General features: G+C 39.9%; 1 protein-coding gene across 3 annotated transcripts in view; it reads right to left on the bottom strand.

Annotated features, from left to right (window-relative positions):
• GRIK2 (glutamate ionotropic receptor kainate type subunit 2) overlaps window positions 1-23,416 on the bottom strand; it is a 432,214-nt gene that overhangs the window by 16,902 nt on the left and 391,896 nt on the right. For 2 of the 3 annotated variants that reach the window (XM_083731114.1, XM_083731115.1), the window contains exons 15-16: window positions 20,703-20,928; window positions 5,609-5,859 (exon numbers count right to left, since the gene is read on the bottom strand). In XM_083731114.1, the coding sequence (XP_083587240.1) occupies window positions 5,609-5,859; window positions 20,703-20,928 (477 nt within the window). Of the gene's footprint in view, window positions 1-4,040; window positions 5,420-5,608; window positions 5,860-20,702; window positions 20,929-23,416 lie in introns of those variants that run through there. The other variant, XM_083731116.1, reaches the window with a different exon arrangement.

Here is a 23,416-nt window from a genome sequence, read left to right as displayed (position 1 = left end):
ACTCCCCCAACTTAATTTGAAAGACCCTACAGATTTCTAAAAATAGTAACTACAGGGCAGCACAAAAGACAAGGACATAATTCCAAGATACAGTCTGAAGGCACACAAAGTTAGCATGTTGCTGGAGTTAAGTGGGTCTGGTCAGTGCATAGATATGTGACTGCCTGGGCTCCACGTGTTTGTCCCCTTGGCTATCATGAGAGAAAAGATAAATGTTCAAAAATAATACTAAATAAGAAACTTCAGCCCCCTCTAGCCCCCCTATAATTCAAGCACTGATCAAGGGAAAGCAAGCTTGTTTTGAGTACAACTTATATCAGGATTCAGTCTTTATCTGCAAAACGTTTGATACCTTCAGATCTGAGTGTTTACACTGATCTCCCAGTGAAATAAGACCCTGCTGAAACTTTTCAAACAAACAACCTAGAAACTATGTCACAGGTTGGCAGGTTCTCTCTGATCAAGTTAGGCTTGTCTTTTCTTTTTTAAAAAAGCATTAAAATAGACATTCCTTGCTGTCTAAAGAAAGCTGTTGTCAAAATGAACATCTAAAGTGTTCATACTGATGTTTGACTGCGCTTCTCACCCCAAATATTTCCCCCCATGATTTTCCTTCACTCAATAAAACCTGATGCAATAAATAAAAATATAAAGATTCAGCTGTCACTTATTCAATCTTTTATCATGCATATTTGGGCATGTTTTGTTTACTTCCTTAGCCAGACTATTTGCCTACAACATCTCATTACTGATGTTTTGTAATTTTGTAATGGTATAGCAGAGCACAAAAAATATCCTATAGATTGCTGGTCTGGTCCTCTGTGCCAGCACATAAGACTCTCCAGAACAGAATAAAGTGACAGAGGACCATAGATAGATAGATATTTTAGAGCACACAAACAATACAAGCACCAGATTGGGGGAAAGTAAATTCATGTCATATCCTTCATAAGATTACTGACTTGTTTGAAATATGCAGCTGCATGTCATGTCATATTTGGCAAACATATTGGCATTGCTGCCATACAATAATCATGATTTAAAGGAAAGGAGGTATTCCACAAGCTAATCACAATAATCTCATCCATGGCAACAACACTTGCACATTTTACACCTGTAGTGGCCAATATACTAGTGCAAATCAGAGACCTATGGTAGCCTGTGGTAGCATGAATTGAATGTAGTACCAACTGGCCTTTGTGAAAATGCAAAATAGCTTTCCTATTGTTGGTTCCTTTGGCCACCAGTAAATGCAAGGACCCTTTCTTTCCATGTTCCTCAGCTCCCCCTCTGTTGGTAGCAAAAAATATTAGGATGCACTGGAGCTTGGAGAACTGCAAACACTGGTGGCACCCACTTGCAAAATGGCAAGTTGTTATATTTCTGATTAAATCAAACCCAGTCAACCTGCATCTTCAAGGGAAAAGTTTATAGATGCATAAAACCTGACTTGTAGTGATGACTGTTTCACTCACATGATAAGCCCACTGAGAACTAATGTTACATTGTTAGGCAAAAATCTTGAGTATCAAGAAAGGGTCAGTGAAGTGGTAGATGCAAAGTATTAACATCTACAGCTCCATTCATAATTCTTGTCTTTGAAACTGACTCCACATGGTGACCAAGACAGGGAAATATTTGTGTGTACTGGCTTGTCAAATGGATATGCTTTCAGAATATTGTTTGATAAATATAATGGGGTGTCCATAGCACTGCCTAGTCCTGTCGTATTGGATGAGTTTCAGTTACTAAGGCTCGAGGATGAGGACAAGATGTTTGGATCAGTCAAGGTGGACCCTTACCCCTCTTGTTTTCCTCACTTACTGGGGCCTGGGAAGGTCATGGACCTCCCAGTGGAACCTTGTGGAAACATGATGCAGTTTCTGGATAGTCTTCAGGCCCTAAGTAGAGAACACTACAGTATCAAGTAATAATTATGCCCTGGAAGCTGATCTGTATGACGAGCCAACACACATAATATTTAAGCCACCACAAGGAGCCAGCTTTGATCTATCATCACTGGCTGCCACTGTGTGAGAAGCAGTCCGTGGCTAAAAGTACTCAGACATGATCAAAGCACACTCTCCATTGATGAAATGACAAGGCTGAAATGGATATGCCACGTGTCACTCATGGAATTTGAATAAAGTGGGAAGCCAATAGTCCAGGTAGAATTCCCCATTCTCTCAACCACATGCTCACACCACTAATCTCCATACAGAATAATTCAAACATCCACATCTGGGTGTCACGAAAACAGAGGGAAGAATTCACCAAGGTGCCTAATATCAGACGTGCTCAAACAATTCAAGGGAAATTTTAGTACAATGTCTGAACTGATTTGTAAGATTACACCACTGCAAGAGGCTGAAATTTTCCAACTTTGTATACTTTTCTGGATGCATCCAGAAGTCATCCTGTTCACAAAATGTTTCAGTGTCAAGTAAGATGCATCTAAGCCATTTAAAATTCAATTTCATTAGGAGTACAAAACTCACAATAAAAATGATCCAACTTTATATATAAATTAAAGTTTGTTTTTCTTGAAAAAAGAATACAGACCAACTGATACAAAACATGCTGCCACTCATATCTGACACATTCATTTTTCTTTAAAAAATGGATAAAGCCATTGTGATGTACATCAATTATTTAAAATGAGCAGTCATTTTCTAAAATAAGAAATTGGTCTCAGTGATTAAAAGGAAAGCTGCAAAATTAGCTTGACAGAATTAATCATCCTACATGATTAGAGAGGAGCTGAATTTTTACTTAATAAATTCTTACTAAAGCACAGTTTAATGAAACACATACATGTTCAAATAATCTATAAGGAACTTGTGACCTCACCAAATCTCAAGGTTTAACATCAAAAATTCCTCTAACAATACATTATATTTTAAAAAATAAGATATGTATTAATGCTGGAAGTAAATTGGGCTGGATCCTATGCATATTTACTTGTGCCAGTGAAATAAGGAGGGTTACGTCACAAATAAATGTGGTCAGGATAGAGGTTATTCTATGGGTGCTTCCAGATTCGGACCTTGCATCATGAACAGGTTGCTCAGATTCATTTGTGTCTGTCTGGCATGGAATCATATAGAGTTGGAAGGGACCCAACCATGCAGGAATATGCAGCTGTCCCATACAGGGCTCAAACCTGCAACCCTTATGTTATCAGCACCATGCTGTAACCAAGTAAGCTTCCACACATTCTCATTTTTACAGTCATAGATATGTATTGTTAGCCTGCTACTTGCCATCCAGACCAGTGAGTGGAGTTTAATAGAATGTATCTGGAGGTATCCCCTCTCCCCTAAGTACCTCCTCTCCCTTGCCTTGTTATTCCTGTTCCGGGCATTCACAGATGTATTTGTATTGTGTGCATGCACCTTAACAAAAAAATCCAGGAAGTGTGCAAGAATAAATGTTACCAGCCTTATTTATCATGCTTCACAATGAGGAAGATGAGGAGAGGTTTTTTGGGGGGAGGGATTAATAATAATAATAATACTGTTTACCTGACCAAGTCTTACACAAAAGTGTTAAGAGGTTTTGAAAATGTGCTCTGCATTATATAATTATTGCTAATTATTATTAATTAGTATTAATAATTTATTATTCTCATTCCAATGTATTATTATCATCACCCCAATGTATGCTGCATGATGACAGTCTCTGAGGTAATTCATCCGCATGTACTGTGTGAAGACCTTGACTTAACAGCCCTTCCTAGTGGAGCAAGGGACACTTGATTCATTTGGATTGTTGGAAACAACATGGGTATAGGTAAAGGTAAAGGTACCCCTGCCCGTACAGGCCAGTCTTGACAGACTCTGGGGTTGTGCGCCCATCTCACTCAAGAGGCCGGGGGCCAGCGCTGTCCGAAGACACTTCCGGGTCACGTGGCCAGCGTGACATCGCTGCTCTGGCGAGCCAGAGCCGCACACGGAAACGCCGTTTACCTTCCCGCTGGTAAGCGGTCCTTATTTATCTACTTGCACCCGGAGGTGCTTTCGAACTGCATTAAATACCACCCACTGAAACAACCCCACCCATGTGATAAATAACCTCCTCCCCTCAAAAAATAATACTACAGTGGTACCTTGGTTCTCAAACTTAATTTGTTCCGGAAGTCCGTTTGATTTCCGAAATGTTTGAAAACTAAGGCACGGCTTCTGATTGGTGCAGGTGCCCCGGAAACAATAGACGACAGCCACTTCAGATGTTCGGCTTCCAAAAAAGTTTGAAAACCGGAACACTTACTTCCAGGTTTTCAGTGTTTGGAATCCTAGGCGTTTGGGAACCAAGGCGTTTGAGAACCAAACTGTAATCAGCTCCCAAAACAGCCTTGACGTCTTGGTAGTGGGGCCATCTTGCTTCAGATGTCAAAGAGAAATATCTACATAGCTTTTAGAAGACACCTGAAGGCAGCCCTGTATTGGGAAGTTTGTAAGGCAGCCAGATGGGCGGGGTATTATTATTATTATTATTTGCTTATATCAAATTATTTTTACTTATTAGATTTTCTGTGGGAAGAAGACATCTGAATCAAATGTAAGGCAAAAAAAAAACATAGGGTGGGTTGGCATTCTGATGTCATGGTCTGGATTCTACAAAAAAAAAAAAACTTGCATGCATGAGCAACACTGATTTCACAATAAACTGCCATCTGGAAGCACCCTATATCAGTGCAAATTCAGAAGTCCCAAAACTATTAAAAATAGTTATGTATATTATCCATAGCATCTGAAAAAGGGGCAAAAATCTAAACAAGTACAGTTCTTGGATTTACTACCAATTTGAATAAAAGTAATAGTTTTAAAAATGGGAATGTAAGGAAGTCACAAGCTCCTCAATTATGCATGACATATTTTCTCCAAGTTGTAAAAATGTATATTCAAAGTAAGGCATAAAAACAGATGACATAATTTAGCTCAGAGTTATATATTACATATATGCACATAAATATTATTAAAACATAAATTATATGGATGCTTATGTTTCAAAAAGTGGTCATCCATCCACTTGTCGATCCAGTATAGAGTAAGTTCAACATTCTGAGTTTTAAAACTGGAATGTGTCCGAGTTACAAGGTATAAAATCATAATCAGTAGTAAATCCTTCATATATTGATCTAAATGCTTTTCCAGATGCTACCACCATAAGTTTGAAGAGTAAACATCTTCCAGAAAGGACATATAGAAAGAAATTTTCTAGACTTCTGACTTTGGACTGAAAGCAGGTTGTGCCACTTAAAACCCAGATCTATCTGTAGAAGGTTAATTGTTTCCCATTACAGATTTCGCTTTCTTCTTCATCCATAAAATTAACTGCAGTGAACTTCCAGGAGCAAAAAGGTGTCTTTTTTCAAGCTTGAATAAGAGGAGAAATAGTCACTTGTCCTGAAAGCTGGCTACAATTAAAAATATTGAAGACAAATTAAAAGTTGTATAAAGATGACAGCTCCAGTGCTCATTCACTACGAACTTCAATGACGTGTGCTAGACTATTAAAGACATCAGAATGGCTTTTCAGTTGGTTGCCCAGAGGGCTACGAGTATATCATCATGGTAGAATTAATGGCGAAAAGGACAATATTTACCTTTTCCAACTGGGCATTTTTTTTGGATTTGTACAAAAACTCCCCCACTGCCACAAAGACGGAGAGAACCAATCCCGCTGCCAATACGATGAAGATGCCACCAATGTTTTGTACTCCAAGGGCACTTGCATCCTTGCTCTCCTCTTCCGGGCAACCGTTGCCTCGCCACCACTTCTCCTTCATCATGTGGAGCTTGCCTTCTTCTTGCAGGTGGAGAATTGCGATGGTTATTTTGTCTCTGTAGGGGGACCCTGCAAGAGGGAACACACCAGTTAATGAGTCACACTCGCAAAGGCTTCATCCTGTTTCATAGTTATAAGTGGGACCCTCTGAAAAAATGTTTCAACCAAATGTGTTTTTCCTTCCCTCCCCACTTAAAATGTGGTTAAAAAGCATGGATCCACATGGATCCTCAGGATCTTTGCATTGGGTCACCCCAAATTCACCATCAGATCACATAGCATGCCCATGGCTACAGCCTGCCCCCCAAAAATCATGCACCCACTGTTGCCTGGGGCTGCAATGGTGCAAAAATGTGGTTACAAAACATGGATCCACATGGATCCTCAGGATCTTTGCATTGGGTCAGCCCAAATTCACCATCAGAGCACATAGCATGTCCATGGCTACGGCCTGCCCCCCCCCCCCAAATCACACACCCACTGTTGCCTGGGGCTGCAATGGTGCAAAAACGTGGTTACAAAGCATGGATCCACAGGGATTCTCAGGATTTTTGCATTGGGTCACCCCAAATTCACCATCAGATCACATGTCTGTGGCCACAGCATGAAGCACAAAAATGATACATCCACTGTTTCATTCAGAATGTTTTTTCCCTTGTTTTCCTCCTCTAAAAACGATGTGTGTGTTATGGTCAGGTGCGTGTTATAGAGCAAAAAATATGGTATATAAATTTGAAACTTGCCTATGTAATACTTGCATTTTCATATAAATATTGCTTCCCACTGTTTCTTTCACTTCTTGACATGCGATATATCATAGGAATGGCATTCTTTGCCAATAAACTTGTAGGAGAACAGGTCTTAGAAACTCTAATCTGGAGCCTCAAGCACCCAGTAATGTGTAAAAAACATGTCATCACTCTAAACTTCTCCCAATCTGACACTGTCGTCTGTCCTCCCCACCCCCTTTCCACAGAGACACTGCACTTTCTCAATTGGATTTTTCCTTGATTTGTTCTTTCTCACAGTGCAGTATGAGGAACTTGAGCTGGCTTAAGGCATTTTGCTGCCTGAGACACAGAGAAGAGGGGATTTCCAACTATTTCATGTATAGAAGGTGACCAGACTGGTGGCTGGATCTTATTTCAAATAGCACCCTTCACTGAAATAAGGAGGGCAGGCTAGCTTAGGGGGCACGGAGCTGGCTGCACAGCATACACAGCTAAGTGCACTCATGACCTGCTGCCTTGCTCTGCCTAATAGTCAGGTGTTCCCTGTGTAGGTGTGTGCCCAAAGGCTTTTAAAATTGTGGCCTCTGCAATTCTATCAGCAAAGAGCGTCCTGCTACCTAAAAGTCAGCGTGCTATGCCAATCTTCCACCCCACCTCTTCCCATCTGACTAGTCTTGAAAGACCATTTATTATGTAGAGGGTTTGTTCTTAATTTTAATGAGATATTGTTGTTGAGGGCTTTTGGGCAGCAGTGCCCTGAGAGTCGGCATTTTTACAAATTATATGAATTAATAATGTGAGCAAAGAAGGGTTTTATTTTTGGCAGAGCGTAATCACTGACATAAGCACTTTTCATGCTGAGACTTTGGATGGAAGCAGCAATATTTGCTTAAAAACCTGTCATGTGACAGCAGGGCAGCAAGTATGCAGAGAGGTGGTCATCAACAGGCTCTAGTCACTCTGTAAAACCCAGCACTACCTATTCTCTATAACCATTCAGGAACCCAGAGCACTTGTAACATTGTGAATGGAAGCTAAAGGTGGCTGTCTAGGGAGGCATAGGACCCTCCAGATGTTTTGGGACTACAACTCCCATCATCCCTGACGACTGGTCCTGTTAGCTAGGGATAAAGTTGTAGTCCCAAAACATCTGGAGGGCCAAGTTTGCCTATGCTTGGTCTAGGGGTTACAACTGCTGCACGGATTCATGTTTTGTCCCATGTTTAGGGAGAAAATGTGAAGTTCTACACTTAGGCAGGAAGAACCAGCTGCACAAATATGAGATGGGAGATACCTGGCTTTCCAGTAGCACATGGGAAAAGGATCTAGGGGTCTTAGTAGATCACAAGTTTAACCTGAGTCAACAGTGTGGTACAGCACTTTGGGTTCAGTCAGTCAACCAGCTACAAATCTACCTAAGTTACCTCATGCAGCCCACCTTTTACCAGCTTCTCTACAAGTATATCATGGGGGCCCTTATCCAAAGCCTTACTGAAATCAAGATACACTACATCCACAGCATTCCCCTGACCCACCAGGCTTGTAACTCCATCAGAAAAGAAACGAGATTCGTCTGGCATGACTTGTTTTTGAGAAACTCACCACCCTGAAGCCAACACCAATTAATTAGATCATATACACCTTGATCCAAAAATTATTCTAAGAGCCGCTGAGATGAGTTAGTAACTAGTAACATTTAGCGCAAACATAGCATAACTGGCACACTCATGCCCATAGTAAGTTCTAATGCCAAGCCATCTCTTCCCACACATGAACATGTGGTACTTTGACATAATCCCAGTATATACGTCAATATCTTTTCTAACTAGCTGCATCTCTCTAAGGATTCACACATACATTTTTTCGAAGGTCTTCTAAGAACAATCTGCTGAATTAGGCCAATGGCCTGTCTAATTCAGCAACCTTTGCTCATAGTAGCCATCCACATGCCTGTGGAAAGCCTGCAAGGAGGACATGAGCCATCAAGAAGGACATGAGCACTCTGTCCACTTGCAATTTCCGCAACTGGTATTCAGAGGCATACTCCTGCTTTAACTCTGAGAGACTAAGGATTGAACTCTGGACCTTTTACCAGCTATGAGCTTGGAGAAGGACACAGTACAAGGACATTTCTATTAGATTTTGTAGGGGTAGGGAACAGATGTTTTTACCCCCATCCAAACAACAGGTAAAAGGTATAAGATCTATGCTCTGCCCACAGGCTTGTCAGGCACAAAATCACATTTCTCAAATGACACACGTACACAAAGCATAATCCGGTGATAGGCAGTAGATACTAACAGAAGACCCTTATTAGAATTATTTGCAAGGGTTAGCAGTTTTTCCATGGATAATATTTGAAAGATCTTGCAGAAACATTTCTAGAAATAATCTAGTAATGCAACAACATAGAAAGATTTGCAATGCCATCAAATTTTCCCTAAAGTGAAAAACAAATTAAACTAGGATAGATATAACTTGAAGTTATAAGAATAGTGAAATGTTTTAGGGAGGTTTTTGAACATTTCTAATGAGAGATATACCTACTGATGTATAACAAAGTGTTTCTTTCCTGCTCTGCATTTACTGATCTATTTTTAGGCATGTTCATGCTGATAGGAAACATGTTTTCTATGTTTGCAAAAGTCATAGCACACGCGATAAATAAGAATCAAAATGATGATAATCATGTAATTAGAGTCTAGCTAGCCAAGATTCTGACACAGAAGAACCAAATGGATCAGGAAGACCAGTGTGCAAACCTTGGGAGGTGCTGTATCTAGACCCATGCTCTGGCCCAGAGTCAGACAGGAACCCTGCCAGCCAAGTGCCTCTTGAGCAGGAGCTCCAGAATCTGGGACTCCCAGAGACAACACCCCAAGTCTGAAAGACACCATTACACCATAAGTCTTATGCTTTCTGTTCCTGGTGCCTTTTCACCAGCACTGACAGTGCTTAAGATGGGTGGTAGAGAGGCAATGGCGCCAGAGGGCATGTTTCAACTAAATTCTTGCATGTGCAGAATGAGATTTGCTTGTACAATAGAACTGGCTTCCCCTCTCATTCACCCATGTACCCCACATCCTAAATCTGCTCTGGACGGTGGGGGGAAACCCAAGAGCAGGTTAGGGAGCATGTGGAGGGAGGAGGTGGAAGGGAGGAAAGGCCTGTTATGCAAGCAAACCTCATTACTCACATAAATACCCCACTTACAGCTATGCTGAAGTCCACCTAGAAGCTCTAGGCCACATGATTATTCCTTCCAAGTTATCCATGAATGGAACAGAGCCTGGAAGGATTAGTTTGGTTCATGATGGAGTAGGCCTCAGCTGAGGTCCAGACCTCAGCCTCTTCAGGCATTCCTTTCACCACGGAGTTAAGACTGCGGGGGGAAGCAAGTGGTAGTGAGAGCACTAACCTTGCTTCCTTTCAGTAGTTCAAAGGGGACTGATGCAAGGCCACTAAAGGTTTTTGTGCCCTTTCATACCTTGGAAAAAGCATGAAGGCACAAACAGGGGATTGGGGTGGGGAAGGGAATTAAGTTTGGCTTTTAATGTAAACCAACCTAATTTGTGCTTCCTGAAACAGTAAGTGAACTGAAGCACTGCTAACGTCTGAAATTCACACTACTCTCAATTTTGTGATGCAATTTTCCAACCAAATAATGTGTATAGAAACAGGTATAATAGCGGAAAACATGCTCAAATGTGTATTTGTTAAATTAACGTACAAAAGTGCATTATATTAGTGGAAATGGCATAAAGAAAAACATGGCTATTAGGTGAAGATCATACTAAATGCTGACAAATTTTCCTAAGAACAGTTTTTTTTGTTTTTTTGTTGTTTTTTAAAAATGCAAACTGATATGGGGATCTGAACTTTAGATTTAAAAAATGGGAAATTGAAAGTGACAGATTTCCCTATCTGGGTGACACAAGGAGCCCATGGGGTAGTGCAGACACACACATACACACCCACACCCACTGCAGAGAATCATCTTCCAACTCAGAGAGACCAAAAGAAAAGATGCACTAATCTCTGCTTCATATTCCAGGGCTCTTGTTGTCTACCTGGAAAATGTCCAAGGCAACTTGAGCCTCACTCTACTCACTTAAGACACATGTTGTACCCTGTGGACACCCACTTGTGCCCAAATCCAGAATGTGGTTCTATGTAGAGAACACTGCAGACCACAGGAGTTGGCAGTTATCCCAATTTGCATTGCTTCTCCTGGAGTTTGTTTTTCTTTGGAGGAATGGGAGATTATAGATGCACAGACATAACTCCCCACAAAGTTCATTTTCTGCTTCAGATTTGCTCCTTTGAAAGCTGCTTTTCCGTGACAGAAGCAGCTGCTCAGGTTTTGTCACACACACATTTAGTAATAAATATTGGGTCTAAAAGGTAAAACCGTGTTTTACCATTGTGGTCCCCCTGGATCAGTACAACTTTCCCCTTTTCACCAATAGATAGCAATATATTATGCTGAAAGCCATTACTCTAATATATAAATACAATACAGACATTAAATATTCATTTAATCTTAATTATAATAGCTCAACATTCCCCGTAGATATTTCTGACAATGTGTGTTATCCTAGATTTAATTAAGGTGCTTGGGGAGCAGAAACAGGATCCTAAAGGGAGACCAAAGAGCACATTTATAACACCTCTTATCATTATTATAAATTTCAGGCCAAGGGAATGAGCTATTGGGAATGCATAAATGGTGCATAATATAAAGCTGAAGGAATCCGCAAAACCTACGTTTCCATTTTCTTCTACTTACACCCTGTCCCCATCCCTTTTCGGTCCTGGGGGGACTGTAGCAAATTTTCATAAAACTGATTTGAAAGCAGCAGAAAGGAAATGTAATCGCAGTAATGCTGTTGCTTAAACTACTGGGAACACTGTAGCTTTGTGAAAATATGCACACAAAGCACCTGGGAGCACAATTTTGTTGCATTTGGGAAGAGAGAGCCGCTAAACATCTGTACTGATTTTTTTATTTTAGCACACAGGCTGCAAGCCAGTCTGCCATCATAGGCAACGCATAAAGGCTCAAATCGTTCATAGTCTGGCTCATAGCCACCAGAATAATATTTTGCTAAATGGGTATCTGTTTGGTTACTTACGATGCACTCATTTGGATAAAGCCGTTTTCTCTTTTAAAATAGGATGAAGTAATATTGCGGGGGGCTCAAGCATGCTCTCACTCCTTACCACACATCTGAGAGCAATTCAGCCTGTATCAAACAATCCTGCCAAATCACATCATTCTTTAAACAGTGCTTGGTGTTGAAGCTCATCTGCATGGTGGGTATGCAAAACCAAATTATGCAGCATGTGTAATACATACTATGCTGATTTCATGAAACACTTGGCACTCTTCCAAGTGACAGAAAACATCTTTGCTCTGTAGCTTTCTGCAAATACCTTTTCTGTGTGTGGCAATGGATAGCTGTCAGTCAGAAAGATTTAATTCGGCTCTCTGAAATCCACCCAAAGGCGAATGCTCCCATTCTTTGCTATGATTATAGAGGAAACCCGTTCTGATGAGTCACTCTCTTCCAAAGTGTCTTTTTGTGTACTAAGTTCTTAAACTCCTCTAATACAGTGGTCCTGGACTCTGGCTGGAAATAGTCACTTCTTTAATAATAGGTGTCATGTCATGTCTCACTTTAACTTCCTAGACTGACAAATCAATGTGTGCAGCAAAGTTTCTTCTTAAAATGGTACTTAGTCACAACTGAAACTGGTGTTTGAAGTGCTGTAGTGATTAGCTGAGGGCAAGCTATCTGCCCATATACTACTCCTGAAGATGAATGCAAAAAAAAAGTGTTTCCATTATAGGAGTGCTTTTGCAAATGCAGGTACAGAAAATACATGTATACCAAAACAAAAGTCACATTTACAAGCAGATGGCCATGGACAGGGATGTCTCAATAGCTTATCAAGTGCAATGTTTGCCAAGTGAGTTGCAAATGTACGAAACAATACACGTAGATTGAAAATAATAGGATGGAGATTGCCGAGTCCAACATTTCTCCTACAGTCTGAGGATGTGGCAGAAATATTAACTGTGCGCAGGTCATCCCCGCCCCCCCTCAGTATATGAGGAGCTGGTTCTGTTCACACTCAAAACAGCAACATCTGTCACCATAATTGCATGACAGTAAATAATTATGTCTTGACTGGATTAGCTGCTCTGGCATATCTCTGTCAAATGCCCAGTCTTTCTTCAGTGATTGCACTGAGCTTAGTGATTGCAGGGCATCCTGTGTAGTTTAGTTTATGTATATCCACAATGAAACCACGTCTTTTCTTGTACTTTGCGTTTTCTGGGTCTGTGATTTTTCATACATATTCTCTTTGTAAGCATTTATGTTCCTTTTCATTGCATTTTCCTGCAACTTGAACTGTGCCTCCTGTATCCTCATTATTTTTTCCCTCCCGATTCTTTTTTGCAAGGCGTATAGTTTGCTCAGTAAGATAATCCCTAATCAGCTCATCTGCCATATTTCCCAGTTCACATGTAACAATTAGTTTCTTCAGTGCAGCAATAAGTTGCAATATTTGTTCCCCGGTTTCTCTTCACGTTGGCACAATTCATAGATATCGCCAACTACCACATGCACTTTAAGCGCACACACAAACTTGAACTCTGCAGATAAACTGTGTTTGTTTTCATACCACAGACATGTATCAACTAGTGATGGAAGAATCTGTCATTTTCAGCTTCTCTCCGTTTCACATTTTTTACAATTTTAAATTCAGTTTTCCAATTATCTACAGCAATTTTCGATTTATTTATTTTTTAACCCTCATGAAAATTTAATCTCAGTGTTTTAGTGTGAATTTCTCCTAATAAACATTTTGGCTGTAGTTTTGACTAATATAGACATTATTGCAAGCAATGTTATCCTCACTGACATATATAGATTTTATGAAACAATCCCCTAATATATGCATTTTGGTACACAACTGTCTCACAAATGTGCACTGCAAAAAAAAGAGCAAAATTTGGAGGGGTATGAATTTGAAAGGATAGATGTGTTTTGGTTCATTTTATAAAAAAGCTTTTATTAAATGTATATACTGCCCATCCTCCTAAAAGAAGCCAGGACAACAAGAATCTTTGGGTTTGAGAAGTGAGAATCAGGCAGTTTCTTAGCAAAATGCGAACAAAATCAAATTTGTCCTCACCCTTACCCTCAGCATAAGATTGCAGGAAGCAGGCTTATACTTAGTTATATTATTTGTTCTCTGCCTAGCTATGTTATTTGATTTCTGCTTGGTGCACTCTGATGTATTCAGAGGCAGAAAAGTCCCTTTCACTGACAGAAAGAGTCCCACCCACTTTTTGCCCATCCTACATGATTGCCATCATGCAGGGTAGAGAACGGGGTTGTCTTTAGGGCTCATCTCCACCCAAACACCCCCATTCCTCCATTGGCGGTGTGTGTGTGTGTGTGTGTGTGTGTGTGTGTGTGTGTGTGTGTTGGCTATTAAGGCATTATGAAGAATGTCTTAATAGCTGGAAAGTATAAACTGCACTTTAGGTCCCAGTAAGGGAAAGGAGAATTTTGTATTTAAAAAAAAATGTATAGAGAATGTATTAGAGGAGAAAAGAAAGCTGGCAAATACCTAATCCCTTTATTGCAACTGCTGAAAAACTGCTCAGAAGCAGAAAAATAAAAAATATCCTAATGCAATATGGGGCTATAGCTTTCAAAATAATCCTTTTATGATACCTTTTGTCTGGGTGTTTCCATAGAAATACAGATCATTCTTTTGTTAATTTGTTGCTCTGCTGGAAACTTCTGGTCTGACAGTTGAGTTTAATGCAACAATGTTTGTGAGGTTTATATATTTCAGATTCTGGCTACCTGCTATACTTGTCTAACTTCGGCCATATTGTCCAACAGTGCACCCAAGTTCTTTTTTTAAACCAATTTGGAAACATTGATCCTGATCTGTTTTCGCAGTATTTTCTGGACTTTGTTTGTTTCAGCTAGCTGTTAACAACTAGTGTCACAGAGGGGTGGATTAATTCTAATTCATTTATAATAAATATAATTCTAATTGGTCATTTTACGTCTCTTATTTTGTGTTTGTAAACCTTGATTCCTAGAGACGGGGCATGGTAGAAATTCATTGTACAATCATCACCACAGATGCTATTTGAAACTCTGGTACCAATCGCTAAGCAAAATCTTCTGTCCTCTCTTTCCTCCTTTTTTGAGGGGTGGGGGTGATGAACTAGTGTGGACTTACTATTTCAAATAGTACGGGATGCGGGTGGCACTGTGGGTTAAACCACAGAGCCTAGGACTTGCCGATCAGAAGGCTGGCAGTTCGAATCCCCGCGACATGGTGAGCTCCCGTTGCTCGGTCCCTGCTCCTGCCCACCTAGCAGTTCAAAAGCATGTCAAAGTGCAAGTAGATAAATAGGTACCGCTCAGGCAGCAAGGTAAATGGTGTTTCCGTGTGCTACTCTAGTTTGCCAGAAGTGGCTTAGGCTGGCTACATGACCCGGAAACTGTACGCCAGCTCCCTCAGCCAATAAAGTGAGATGAGCACCGCAACCCCAGAGTCGGTCACGACTGGACCTAATGGTCAGAGGTCCCTTTACCTTTACTATTTCAAATATAGCAGCTCTCTGAAATTCCAGTGACAGCAACAACAGCGATGACTTTCACAACAGCTTTGGACTTAGGCAGAAACTGGCTATAGAGTTAATATAAATGTCTGCTTATGAGATATTCCTATAAGAACCATACAGGAAACAAGAAAAGGAAGGTACTTGCTTTCCTTGCAGTATCGGTCTGCCTAAATGAAGGTGCAAATCTGGAGCAGAGTTTGAAAGATGGGTACTTGGGTAAATAATGGGATGAATTCTTGAAAAGGCAAAGCTAGCATTGCACAATTCAGTATCACAAAAGCATGAAGTTTGAAATCACTCCCGGGAGGTAAAAGACAAGTAATGCTGGCTGGGTAACCTAAACAGTTTATTATTGGCCATTGCATAGCATTTAAATATCACACAAAATTACACGGTGAGTTTAAAGCCTACTTGAAGCAGGGACTCCTCACACAAAGGTAGAACAGCAGCATTGTAATGCATTCATTACTGCCTTGGATAAGGATAAATAATTCATGAAGTCATATTCCTAGCAGAGGTATGAAGCAGCAGATCATTAATTATTGCCTGAAACCCCTTTTTCTGTGGCGAAGCCTTCAATTTAAGGGAAGGGAGTGTGAGATCCCTCTTTCTAGATGCTATGTCCGATGAAATAATATGAACACGACAGGTCTTCAAAATGAGCTTATTCCAAACGCCATTTTAATCATGTGCTCCTCAGATGACTGACAATAAAGGAAAGAAAAATCCCCACAAACAATACTAATAATGCTGCCAAAATAGATGCTTTAATGTCTGCCAGAGAAAAGATTCCTTGAATCAAGGAAGCCGACCAACCTCTTTTTCTGTCCAATCAAGTTTATCTCTCTCTCACTCTCACTCTCTCTGGTACAGATGACAGCAACTAAGCTGGAAACTGACAACAACAGCTGGAAAAGAATAATAAAACAATGTACAAAGAAAAGTAAAGTGGAGGTCTACAGCAGAGACCTTCACTCGATCACAGAACCTCCATAGATCACCATACAAAATATGGTGAAAATTGAATTCTAGACAGACACAAGTGATGTGAAAGCCTCAGGGTTTTAGTCTAAACTTTTGAACTTACATGAGTATGTTGGTTTCAAGGGGTTTGAGCCAGTGTAACTCTGCTGGAAGGCTGTGTATTTATTCATATTCTTTTTCTTCTGATAGATGCTGAACAACTTTTAGATGGCCTGACAGCATGAAGCTTTTCTGACAACGTTATTTGAAACAAGATGGAAGCAACATTCTTAACAGAGGCAAGAGTTTGTCCACAAGGAAGAGAAGAAAGATTTCAGACCCTATCTATCTTCCACAATTACTTACATTTTAGTTTCTTTTCTTGTAAGCACTTTTGCCATAATCATGGTCCAGTCAGGGGACTGAATCCAGAATTGCTGTTGACCAAGTTATATTGGGGGGAGGGGTGTCAAAAGCAAATGGAAGATGTCCAGGAATCAGCTTTGTAAAACTGAACTGTCCCTGTGTTGGAAAGCTTATGTGCAAATGGGTTCCATTCAGACTCATCCAATGGTGTGTTGGCTCACAAAGTGCTGCTAATGTATGCATCAGCATCAAAGGGGTAGAACAGAAGAGAATGCTCCAAAAGGTCTTAAGTTCTAGGAGGAACCCCTCTAGAGGAGGACCCTCAAAGCAACTGGAAAATCGGTGGTATTTATGCACCTGAGGGACCTCCACGCAGTTAGGAAAGCCTAGAAGGTCTGCACAGTTTAAATGAAACATGCAAATCTTTGCAGGCTACTTGTTGATCCTAAACCTCTGCTGCCTTGTGGGATATCTAGGGAGAAGACAAGACTAAGCAGTAAACCCTACACATATCCAAAGTGGACTCCCTAAGATAATTGGATGGCCTTGTACACCTCCTTCCAGCAACTCCTGCAGCCAAGCTGGTGTCCCATGTATTTCCTTTGGACCACACTAGTGAGGCCGGGGGGGGGGGGCTGTTGTCTGGGCAGCCCAGGGTGTCCATTTACACTGCCCAGACTTGCGCCCCAGGGGTACTGCAAACACAGTGGTTTGACTTCACCCCAGGAGGTGCACTCCACTGTTTCTCAAGACAGATGGATGCCAACAGCAACTTGCTGATAAGATGAGCAGGTGACAGCAAAGGTTGCAAGGTTTTTAGCTGGGGCAATTAGAATAAAGATCCACTGTTTGACTATTAATTCAAAACCCTAAAATGTATTTTATATAATTGACTTGTTATTTCTATTCTTTGTATATCGTATTGTTGTTTTATTGCTATGGCCGATGGCTGATGTAAATATTCATTCATCCATCCATTCAGCTTGCTCTCAATATTCCTGGCAAACCACTGAACACAGAATGAAACATCTGCCACAATGAAATTCCAAGTTGTCTTCATTTTGTGTGATGTGTACCACACATTCTGGGGTAGATAGACAGACATACAGCTTATATATTGGTTTGACTATAATCTTAGGTGGATTTATTTCATCCCTAGTCACACTGGACACATCTTATACAGTAGGTGGATCTGTTGCTGGTGTGAAAAGTCAATGTGTAATTTTGATTTCTCCAAATCCACCATAGTTGTAATCAAGTGACATTTACATTGCCACATACACATTGGGCATTCTTACAGATCCATAGATTTCTCTATCTAGGCATATCAGCCTAGATAAGTAGAGTGAGTTGTAGTGTGCAAGCTGAAGCTAAATGTACCACAGCTTTTTATTATTCTATGCACTTTGGCAATTTCTTTCCCTCTAGCTTGCTTGCTTATTTTTCCCTGAATGGTCTTGACAAAACTTATTCAAATTTTTTTTATTCAGCCAAAAAAAGACTCCCAGTGGGTTCTAGATTACTTTTTTTTTAAAGCAATTGTTGCTCTCCGATGTACCATCTAAAAAGACATGACACAAACTGAAAACAGCTTGGCAGGGAGAGGGGGAGAAAAGCAAACTCATAGTTACAAGGTCTTCTGATGACCATCTGGGGCAGAAAAATTGAAGATAATGTGCCAAAAGAAACACAGTTCTCCCTTATACTGTATCTTCCAGGCACCTCTATCTACCATAGCTACCTATTGACTTGCACATCCCAGGCACTGATATGCAGACATGTTTATGTGTATACACAGTATTTAACTTCTCACTTGCATCACCCACCATCTATTTTCTCAATTCTGAATATTCCAGTGAAGAATTCTATACAAGGGACCTGGATACCTGAAGGGAATGTGCTTGCAGAACATCTCCTTGTCACAAATTTTGCCACTTCCATTATTACATGCTACTTCACAAAATAATACTTATTTATGTAGCAGGCTGTCATTCACTGTGCACCAATGTGCAGCACCAGATTTAGTGTGGTGCAGGCGGTTCTCTCGCACAGGGCACTGAGCTGAGGGGTGCAAAATAGCAGCGACAACAACAACAGTACCTATATTTATACGAGTACCTACCGAGAAGATCTATTAAAAAGCAACCGTCCCCAAATGAATTGTTGAAAAATTAAGAAATATTTGGGGGTCACCAAATGTTGTCCTCGCTCAGGGCACCATATTACCAAAGTCCATCCCTGCACTGTGCATCTATTCTACAGGTATGTGAAGAAAATAGCAACCATTACTCAAATGCATTGAATAATGTATTCAATATTTCATTCAAAAATTAGCAACAAATTATCTATTTCCAACATTTAAGGCAAACATTTCTAATAAAATGAATTGTTGGGAATAATTTATCCTTTTATATCAAAAGATTTTTACATGTTCTGGGACGTTGATGGCTGGCTTTCCTATTGGGAGCCCTAAATTCATCACTATTATAACACTGCTTAATTACACCTGCTTTTTTAACAGCATGGGCTATGTATCTGAAAATAAAACTCTCCTTCATTGAGTTATCAAATTTTTATAACAGTTAGCAACATATGCATGGAAATTTATTTTGGCACACAATTGTGCATAGGTGCCAGAAGATCATGATCATTCCCGCAAGCTAAGAGCAGCTAATGTTTGTTATTTGTTTGTTTATATAATGGGGTGGGAATAGAAATGGAAAATGCTTTAGCTTTACTGTTAATTTTATTTTAATGGGCAGACCAAGAGTACATTGTACATTAAAGACACAGCTTTACCTGTTTCTGACTTTTGAAGTTGGAATTGACCTTTTTTATTTGGGACTGATGAATGGCTTTGTGGTCTATGCAGGTGGATGTGTTTCTCTAAGCATCTTAGGTGAAGGGGACTATTTTGTTGTGCTTTGCAAGGGCAAATAAAAGATTTGATATTTGGAGCTCAGACCCAATCTCTAGCTCATACACAGTTTCTTGAGAATTTATTTTTACCTTTTGACAAGACATGTCTCCCATAACAATCATTTTGCTACAAGGAAAGCCTCCCCAATGATAACCATTTTATGGTGGGGGTCCATAGTTTCTCAGGTTACCAAATGTGTCCAAAAAAAGTTTGGGATCCCTGCCCTGTCTATGGTTATTAAATGACCATTCATTGAACACTATGTATGCTGGTGTGAATCAGCTTGCACACTGATGTTCCAATAAAGCAATTGGACTAGTCTGGATGCTATCCAGCCATGAGTTTAGATATTCCACCAGAGAGGTACATCACTGCCTGGTACTCCAGCAAGGTACTCCCTCAATCCAAACATGCCACACGACTGACCAGGAACTCATTTATTATCACACCAGTGGGAATAGCAGGGATGGGCAATCTGTGGCCCTCCAAGTGCTGTGGGGTTACAACTTCCACCATGTCCAACTAATAGCCATGCTGGCAAGGGCTGATGGAGTTTAAAAACACTTGGAGGGCCGCCGGTTTTCCATCCCTGATCTACAGTAACCTTTGATGAAAGTTCCCTTTTCAAGGAAAATACTGTATTCGCTTCAGAAAAACACAGACCTCCCTAGAATGGGCCTTGAATTTTACAGGCAACCACAGACTTTCCTATATTGCAATGGCAAGACAAATCTTGTGCTAAAAACATATGCCACATCCATATTGATGGGAATAAGGTAATTATAATGATGATGATCGTGACACTTTGAGTGTTTACATATATATCATCCCATTAATGTTCAACATGATCACACAGCTATATAAAAAAGTAAAACTCAAGCAGGTCTTCTCCTAATAGCACTAACCTTCAAGAACTCCCTTCTTTGTAGTATGGGAAGCACCAAATGTTCTTCCAAATGGCGCCTGAAGACTCGTGGGCTTCAACAGGCTATCCCTCTCTTAAGAAGTGGTTAAAGTACATTACTAGTAAAATATTTATTGTATTATATGGCACTCCCATGTTTTAGCTTCTTTAATTTAGTCTGTTTCCTTTTGTAAAGTGCTTATATACTTTTTTATTAAGCAACATATAAATATATTAAATATGGATATATTAATAATAGCACATGGTGCTGTTATAATCCAGCTAATACCCAGTAAAGGGAGGAAATGGTGCTATTGCTGCACATGCAATTTAACAAAAAGAGAAGAAAGGCATGCAACCTACCCATAGGAGTTCCGACACCATAACCTTTGGAGTCTATGAGGCCACCAATCTGTGTCAGGTTACAGTTCCGCTGTGTAACAAACTCAATGGTAGTTGACTCCATTAGGAAGGCATAATCAGAGGTGAGTACACGCTGGATACCTTCTTCGTTACTTTTGACAAGTACCGACTGCCTCCTGCTATTCATAAAGGCCCACATTTTTTCATACGTAGCTATTCTTGATTTCTGAAACAGAAATGGCAAGATTCATAAGCACAATAGAGAGAAAGTGTTCAATAAAGAAGTGAATTTATTTGAAGAGAATGGTAATAATTTCAATGGATCACAGATTAAGAAACACAGGCTGAGGCAGGATCTTTATTGGACCAGGCAGCACACAGCTCTACTATAAATTTGCATTTCATATACCAGGATCAAATTGCTTTAGCTAGTGTGGCTTCAGCCAAAAGTCCCTAAGAAATATCATCTTGTGAAACTAAAGTGTCTTCATTATGAATCTTTTGCATTCTGACAGGACGACAGTCTGCAGGATTCCTCGAGGGAAGGAAATGAAGACAAATATATGCATAATAGAAAAAAAACTTTTCTGTATGAAAATATCTTTCCTCATCAGGCTTAAATATTCAGAATAAATATTCCAAATTTAAAAAAAAAACACACACACCAGTTTGATGGCTAATTCCATTGGCCTAAACACTGACAAAGTGATAATTTGATTATGAATTTTTCTTCCATAGTAGTTTATTATTTGTTGGCTATATTTTCAAAGAATGTCAACAGTTGGTCATCATAATCCAAAGCTCAGAGTACAGTGATATGAATTCAACATTGCACAGGATAGTGCCCCCAGATCAACAGGATTCACAAAATCACATCATATGATGATTCCACTTCACTTACTGTTGACAGATATGACTTTTGCATATTGAAAAGCCTCCATTTGAGACAGATAAGGTATCATATGACAGGTTATCACATGGGGATGGCAGTCACCAAATGTTGAAAATATAGCAGTTGAAATCTAACATAATAAAACAGTGTTGCAGGCTAAGAAAAATTAACCAAACTGATCACTGTAATGGTAAAAACTATCTTTCATGTGCTAAAGAGTAAAGAAAAAGTGTTTTCCTTGTGAATTACTTGCTGATGAAACCGTGTAGCTAACCCAAGATATATACAAATAGTTTTCAATTTAGTTGTCACCATGCAACTTTAAACTCCAGCAGTTCAATGTGCTTGAGATCTTCACAACATCTAAGAACTCTTCAACTTTTAAAGGCTCTCTGGAAGTTGGTAATCTAATAGCTTGCGTACATATTACCTTTCGTTTTAATAACAGCAATGTGTAAAGTACCTAAAAACCCCAGACGAAAATTCACAGCAAGATAGCAAGCTATTTAATAAGTACATCGTTACAGAGGAAAGGGAAAATAATGAAGAGGCTCAGACTATTGCAAGTTGACTTGAGCAACTATCTATTAAAAGTTTAAATATGTGATAATAATAGTAAGACAGGAGGGAAATATTTGTGCATGGATGGAGTAATGTAGTTGTAATTTTGAATCACTACATCCAGTCATAGACACAAATAAAAAAGCTTGGCAAGTTGTTGTTTTTTACTATATGAAACAGAAAAGAATAGAAATACAAGGTAATAACACAGAAAAGACAACTCACTAGAGTAGCAGTTGTACAATACTTGCCCCAATTAGTATGATCTTTGAGGATGAATGTGAATGACTTCTCCAAGTTTTTGGAAATTAGGGGTGTCTGAGGAGATAATAATGTTTCTGTCTTGGCACTGTATTCCCCCCTCCCCAAACAACTTGGGAAAAATCCTGGCTGTGAGTCAGTAAGGGAGGAAATGGGATGGTAATAAGAATGCCTCAAAAGTGTGCCCCCTCTCGCAACAATTTTTGAACAATCGGGGAAAATGGTGATGATAAGGACAAAGGAGATAATAACAAGATGCATCTGCACTGAGCATATCACATATTTTGGGGGGAAGAATCCCTGCTATATGGCATGCAGCTGGACAAGAAAGGGTTACCATATCCTCCACCCCATATTCCACTGAATATTCTCAAGTGGCTGCCTGCTGTATGTGCCAGCAGACAATGAAATAAACCCAGCAGCAAGAGGAGGATTCTGACATTTCTTCCAAATTTCAAGAAGCTCTTTAAGAGAAGCTGCATGGTGACTGTACCATGTGGCTGGCAGGCAGCAAGATTAGTGACAGGTGATCCCTGTATTTCCTCCCCCACCCCAAAACGCACATTTTTTTAAAGCCTATGAATAGGTGACTGCTCCACATCACTGGCAGGCAGCAAAATAAGAGAAATAAAGCTGCAGACAGGTGCATCTTCACATAATTATATTTCCATGCTACAAAAGGCTTAACTTGTTGCATTTCTACCTATTAAAGTTTACGGCGGAGAAAAGATTGCCATTTTTGTTAATTAAAAGAATTGAATAGATTTTTCCATATTTGAATCATTTTATGTTCCCCTCTCTTTTCTTTTTCTGCAACCATTTTATGTTAGGCCACACCATTTTGTGGTGCCCTTCCTCAAAATTCCAAATGTGCTTCCCAAATTGTTGATGACCACTGTTTTATCAGATGAGGCTACATGCAGTATAAATGAATATGAGAAGGCTATTTCATTCTGGATCTTCTCATGTTAAAAACACAAATGTCAAGATCCTAGCTCAG

This window comes from Podarcis gaigeae (genome assembly GCF_964106915.1).
Source record: "Podarcis gaigeae genome assembly, chromosome: 3".
In the NCBI taxonomy this organism is placed as follows: domain Eukaryota; kingdom Metazoa; phylum Chordata; class Lepidosauria; order Squamata; family Lacertidae; genus Podarcis; species Podarcis gaigeae.
This window is presented reverse-complemented; position numbering and strand designations above follow the sequence as displayed.